General features: G+C 31.6%; 1 protein-coding gene and 1 long non-coding RNA gene across 2 annotated transcripts; one reads left to right on the top strand and one right to left on the bottom strand.

The window, feature by feature from the left end:
• Positions 1-1,993: 1,993 nt before the first annotated feature.
• On the top strand, positions 1,994-2,812 carry LOC140021134 (uncharacterized). Its single transcript, XR_011825104.1, has 2 exons — positions 1,994-2,211; positions 2,373-2,812. It is a non-coding gene; the product is annotated as an uncharacterized lncRNA (long non-coding RNA).
• Positions 2,813-5,328: 2,516 nt separating this feature from the next.
• On the bottom strand, positions 5,329-6,426 carry LOC140021130 (uncharacterized). Its single transcript, XM_072071902.1, has one exon. It carries the CDS (start codon positions 6,424-6,426, stop codon positions 5,554-5,556), a length of 873 nt encoding a protein of 290 aa, XP_071928003.1. The 3' UTR covers positions 5,329-5,553.
• Between the last annotated feature and the right edge of the window lie 420 nt (positions 6,427-6,846).

Below are 6,846 nucleotides of genomic sequence, written 5' to 3'. Positions count from 1 at the left end.
TTGACAATGTCATGTTATGCATTTTTTCTTCTTTTCATTTTTTTGCCTATTTTGTTTTTATATTGCACAACAAATTTATATTTATAAAATTATGTAGTCTATTAAAAATTATATAACAATTTTAACAAATAATTTCTCAACAATTTGATACCTGCATCTTATTGTAAAATGAATGAGATTTTTTTGTTTAAAACAGCCTTTGTTTAGTTTAACATCGTATAGAAGTAATTATTGATTTAACAAATCTATTTTCATCTAGTTCTATTGTTCGAATTTTGAAATATAATTTAATTAACTCCAAAAATAGTCGGATTTAGTACGTTAGGCGGCGTAAATTTTGGATAAAAAATAAGGGCGAAATTGTTGTATTGGAAAATGGATGAAATTTTCAAAATTATTTAGTGAATTTTGTATATGTCAAAACAAATATTGTGGTACATTTTATTTTTTAATTGAATTTCATATTTGAAATAATTGAGGCGTAAATATAAAAGAAAATTTAGTGCAAAAAAGAAAATTTTAATTTGAGTATACAGTAACTTTAGTTGTAAATAGTATTAGGATATGAGTTTCAATCGGTTATGATCAGGTATTATAATTATAATAATAAATAAAGGTGATTACTAATATAAAGTACTTATATGAATTTTAAAAAAATTTCTTGCCATTTCATCTTGTCTTTCCTTCATATTAAATTAAATATTTCAATAATACAATTTAATGTATTTATATTTATGTTCATCTTAAATTGATAATTTTATTGAATAATTTAAATATTTATAAAATCTTTATTTCAATTGAAACTTAATAGACAACTAGTTAAAATGCCAAAAAAAGAAAAAAATATTATTCATTCGACTCAATGTCATATAGTTACTTATATTATAATAGAATATTTAATTAACTATTTTAATTTATCAAATATAAGTATTGGACATTAGATGATGAATAAATTTTTAAGAGAACTTTTATTGTGATTTTAAAATATATAATATTTTCACCCATGCATAATTCGCTTTCTCCGGTATCCGAATATACTTCTTCGTCCGTCTCCACATAGTAGAGTTGGCCTTCTTGCATTGCTTCTGCTTCTTATGCGCAAAAAAGTGAACTTTCCACCGTAGACGTAACCTATTGTTCAATTTAGATAGTGGAGCGTTAGCAAATTTTAATTTTTTAAAAAAATTTGTTGTGCAATATAAAAACAAAATAGGCAAAAAAAAGAAAAAAATGCATAACTAATTATATACAACTAATTGATGGACCGCTTTGCATAAGTCGATTATTTCAATGCATCCCCAATATAGATGTCAAAATAGACATCTTGTTAATAAGTTGCCTTTGTTAAACCGCTTTGCATTTTTTTAAAAAAACAATTTGACAGCTTTTTAAAAAAAAACAATTTGACAGCTTTTTAAACAATTTGACAGCTTTGTTCAACCGCTCTGCCTGGCAGCCATCAGACCTTGTCGACAGCTTTTTTTTAAAAAAAATTTGACATAGCCCGGCAGCGATGTCAGAAGTCAAAAAAAAAAAAATTGGATGAAGTTTGGGTGCCGGGCTGACACGGCCCGGTACCCATAGATTTGTACTACAACCTCGGCCCGGTACCCATAGATTTGTACTACAACCTTGTCAGATCGGTACATGTCCGAATTTTTTTTTCCTCGACCATAATCTGAGTAATTCGCCAGCACAAGGGGACATTGATTCCATATTTGGAAAAATATATGCATTAGGACCCTATCCCATGCTATGCTATCAATGCAATGTTTTGAAAACCGGACTGGACCGGCCGGTTCAATCGATCGAATCACGAACCGGTCATGTCTCCGGTCCGGTTCACTACTAAAGTTGACTTGTTATAAGAACCGGTCAAAACCGTTAGAACCGTTCAATCCGGATTGACCCATTGAACCACGGTTTTTTATTTTTTCCTAATTTTTTAAATCAAATTTAAAAGTCTTGAAAGGTGAAAACGCATCTTCCCAACTTTTCTTTCTAACCCTAATTTCTAATGACGGCTGCCGCACACTCTCTCTCATTCTTAATCTCTTCTCCAGTTCTCTTTCTTCTTGTTTCAAATTAAGAATCCAAATTTTCAATGGTATCGGCTTCTTAAATATGGGGTTTCTCAACTTCAATTCTCTATTTTTTCTTGCAAAAGATTGGATTAATCTCACAAATCTTAACTCTCAAGACATCGTCCAGGTTAGTTTCATTTTTTTTTTCATTTATTTGTTTATTACTTGGCGTTTGACAGATTGTATGATTCTTGAGGTCTGCAATTTTTGGTAGTTTTATTTTTATTGTTCGATTTTTCTTTGAAGAGCAATTTGTCTATTTCAGTTTTTTTTCTTTTTCTTTTGTAGGTAAGAATTTGAATGCCATGAGAGAAAACCAGTGCAGAAAGCTAATTTACTTGATCAACTATTATGTCACAAAACTCAGGATTCAATTCCTAGTTTTGGTATTGTATATGTACTTCATTTTTGTTGATTATGTACTGGAAAATTCTTGAAGTACTTTGCACTAAAATATATAATTTATTTTGGCTGCTCTTATCCATTAGGAATACTCAAGAACATAATCTTTATACTAGGCCGACAAACGATGTTAGGGACACTATTTAGTGGATTTTCCAAAATATTGCAACAGGCTACACTTGCAATTTTTGTGCCTATTCCAGAGCATGATGATCAAATTGCGTGGCTTGAAAATTCTTCAGGGATGTTTACCGTAAAGGATGCTATGAAAACATTCCGGCCCGAGGTACCGCTGTACATTGAAGTAGTTTAGTATGGTATGAAAATCACATTCCTAGACATGTTTTTATATTGTGTTTGGTATGTAACAAAGACTTAGTACGCTGGATTTGAGGAAATGCGGTGTTCTGAGTTGGGGAAAAATTCCTAGAACTCATGAAAATTGGATTCTACTTGTAGAGTGGGGCTTAGATTTTAAGCAATTTGTTGGTTTGCGATGCTTAGTGTTATTTTGCTGATGTAGTTTGAGGATTTCCTCGTGTATGTGCTACATTGCAAATCATTAATGAAGTTCTTTCTATTTTGCTAAAAAAAAATTATTTTTTTGATAGGTATAACTGAGATGAATTATTTGCTTGATTTTACAATTTAAAAAATTAATCTATGAAAGTCAAGTGGTTTGAAATATTTAACTTTTTATCAAGTGATGTCTTGAATTAGTCTATGAGATTTCTTATTCTGTGCACATGTATGTGTGTAATACATATATATATTTATATATATATATATAAATCATTGAATCAGGATTGAACCGGTTCGACCGGTCGAACCTCGACCCTCTCACCTTACCGGTTTAATTAACGGTTCGAGTTTCAAAACATTGGATAAATGAGGTGTGGTCTACCACAGACCGGTGATTGTGTCATGTCCTTCCGCTTTTGTTTCAATCAATATTGTCTGGTTGTCTTCTAGGCCCCCAAGAAACGATCATGATACGCATGAAGGCTGTGCTATTTCTGATTTATCCACAAAATTCTGAGCCTCACAAGTTGAAAAGTATACGTGTACGTTTTATTTAGCCTTATCACCATCTTTTGAGTGTTTCTTGAGCCAAACAACACATTATTATGTGTGTACTGGCTAGGGATGTACATCGAAATCGAATTCGGTAATTTTGAATTTTGAATTCGAAATTTTTGGAAATTTGGACATTAGAAAATTCGGCTGATTTCAAATTCGATTTCACAAATTTTGAATTCGAATTCGTCAATTCAGAATTCGGTAGTAATCGATTTCACCGAATTCTAATTTTTATATTATAATTATATATAAGTTTTGCTAAACTAAATGCTAACTTTTGTATAATATATGTTTAAATTTATAACATAGTGTACAACTAACTTAATAAAACTTATTATTGTATTGTTATATAATATAATTATTAGTTAGATGTATTATTATATATTATAAATTTTATATTACATATAATATATATATATATAACATACGAATTTGAAATCGAATTAGGTATTCGATTTTTTATTTCGAATTGTGAATTTGAAATCAAAAATTCTATTTTGAAAAAATACATTCCCGAATTTGAACCAAATTCGTATATTTCAAAAATGGAAAACTTCCGCTTTACCGATTTCAAAAATTTCGAATTCAATTTGAATTCAATTGGTAAATCATTTTTTTTTTTCGAATTTGCATATTCCCAGTACTAACTTCAAAAATTAACGAGTTTGAGAGTCAAGACCAAGACAATTGAGCTAATTTACTTTTTGTATTTAGACATTTTTTATAATTAATTATAATTTTAAAAAAATTAATATCTAAAATTTATCTTAACGAGCACTCACTAGTCAAATCATTAACGTTACTGAGGTATGACTTTTTTTTTTATTTAAAGTCAATGAATGCAAGAAAATGTCATCATTCAATGAAGCAGTGGACAGCATTGCTACACTTGTAATAGAGAATCTATGCAAGATTTTAACGTGTACCATGCTCAAGAATTTGTTCGTTAGTGTGTTAGTTTTGAAGTGCATGGTTGAACCTTTACTGTTCAATAGAATATGTCCAAGTCAACCCGATTGTATAATTCTTATAGTATCTCGTATAAATTAGTATAACTTTAGTGTAAAAATTGAGTTTGTAACTTGTACAATTAAAGTTGTGAAGCATTCATGATTACATCGAAATTGTATGAATTTATACATGATATTGTTGGATTCACACAACCGGTTGGAATTGGAAATGCTGTATCCATTCCAGACCGCTTAGCATGTTTGGCTAGATTGTGTATGGAGATAATTTTATAAACCTCTCCTGATGTTTCAAATACTTGCATTGGCCTCCTCCCGAAATTTCCAAAATATTAGTGACCTCCCCTAAAACTAATTATCATGTAATAAATTAGCCCAATTCAAAATTTTAACAATAAAAATATGTTTCTAGGAAAGAAAAAATAAAATAATTCCACAAGTGTGCCTCATATATTGCATTAGCTAGTTAATCTATAGCATGTAAAGTAAATATGTATGTTAACAAAGTCAAACGCCAGGAGATGTAAGTGCAATTGATGGGGATTGCAAGCATCGGTTGAAAGTATATGACTTACTTTTTATCAGTTGTGGATTATGCAGATCCAAAACCCCAAACTTTGTTCTTGTATGAGTTGCAAAATAAACAAAAGTACAAAAACCATGCCTACAATTGGAAGGATTGAGGAGCATCATAGCTGAGACGTAATTTAATCTATCAATGAAGAAAATAGGACAATTATTTTCAAGATTCAAGATTCAAAATTCAACTCAGATTGATCTTAAATATGCAACTATGATCCAGAAATACTGAATAAATATTAATATGTGAAGAATTTTTAACAAAAGATTAAAGTACATTCCTCTTTTAAACAACCTTTTTCTTCTTCATACATTACAACAAACGGAAGAACTGCAATCCAAATGCCATCAAAACAAACAAACAATATCCCAACACAAATTCCAAATTTTTGCCCCTGACACCTTTGGTTTTTGCTGAGCTAGCATCATTGTAGGCTTAACTAGAAAAGCGTCTTTGTTTCTTTTCTGAACCTAAAATCATCATCATCCTCCAATTTTGTTAAAGATTGATACTCAGCTTTTCCAGGGAACACTTTGTAGAGTCCCAAGTAAAGACACATACCAAAAACTGTAACTCCAACTAGATACCAGCTAAATTGAATGTTCACCAATGATTTAGCTCTGGCAAGGGCTTCAAGATCATGGCATCTAACAACATAATGACCATCTTCCAAGTTCATAAAACAGCCTTTGGGAATGTACTCTGGTGTCCAAAGCATGATTCCCATGACCATCAGCCAAACTCCTTGGAACAAGATGCTAAGAGACCTTATAAAATTATTCAAGAAGTTCTGGGGGTAACCTATGCATAATAGGGTAGTGAAAAATGACACAAGTATGACAATTTGTAGAAGCCAGTGGTATTGGCCTTCCACACCCGTGTGATCAGTAGAGTGGAGATGGAAGAGGAGATATTCCTGGCCGAAGGCAATGGCTCCGAGCATTTGGGTCAGGCCATATTGAGCTGGGGGCTGGATTTTGTCTAGGATGATGGAGAAAAGTGCATAAATGAAGATAGTCAAGGATATGTTCGAGTGCTCAAAGTTGTGAAGATGGTTTGATGGGATGGTGCCATCAGGGTCCAATGGTTGGTGCCTGGCCGGACTAATGAAGAGTTCCATGGATATTGAGGCAATGCAGCCTCCCATGATCAAGAGAAGTTCGAAGTACCTGAATTTTGAAGTGGGAAACCATGGCAAAGATGTGTAGGATTTTGGATGGAGAAAGTGAAGCCTGATATGGTTAACTAAATGCCAGAGTCCAATCAGAAAGAAACCAAATCCAGGTATCACATGTCCTACCAAACTGCCCATTGCCTTGCCTCTCGTTCTGCTTTCTTGCTTGTTTGCTTGTTTTGTGGGTTTTGTATGTTTACTACGTAAGGAGGCTATATATATAGGACGAAAAAAATGTCTTGCTCATGAAGACAATCAACTCAAATTAAATTTGATAAAATACAACAAAATCAAATCAAATCAAATTAAATAATTATAAACTATATGCAGTTTCTTCTATTTTGTGCTCTGAATGTTCAGTATAAAAAGTGGGTCCGAAAGAGTTACAATTCAGAGTAAATGATAATTTTAGAATTTTCATAATTTGCTAACCCTTTCCTTTTTGCCCCATTTCCTCTGTGCTTCTTTTTAAAAAATTTTTTTAGTATAAGTGGAAAATCTCGAACATAGAACTTTTCACTTATATTCTCTCTTTTGTACCATCTAGTCTATCCCTCT

Source organism: Coffea arabica, chromosome 1e (genome assembly GCF_036785885.1).
Source record: "Coffea arabica cultivar ET-39 chromosome 1e, Coffea Arabica ET-39 HiFi, whole genome shotgun sequence".
Taxonomy (NCBI): Eukaryota; Viridiplantae; Streptophyta; class Magnoliopsida; order Gentianales; family Rubiaceae; genus Coffea; species Coffea arabica.
The sequence above is the reverse complement of the archived record's forward strand: the minus strand, read 5'-3'. Positions and strand labels throughout refer to the sequence as shown.

Excerpts from the sequence above, each read along its gene's own strand:
- LOC140021130 (XM_072071902.1), bottom strand. The coding sequence starts at position 6,426 with ATGGGCAGTTTGGTAGGACATGTGATACCTGGATTTGGTTTCTTTCTG.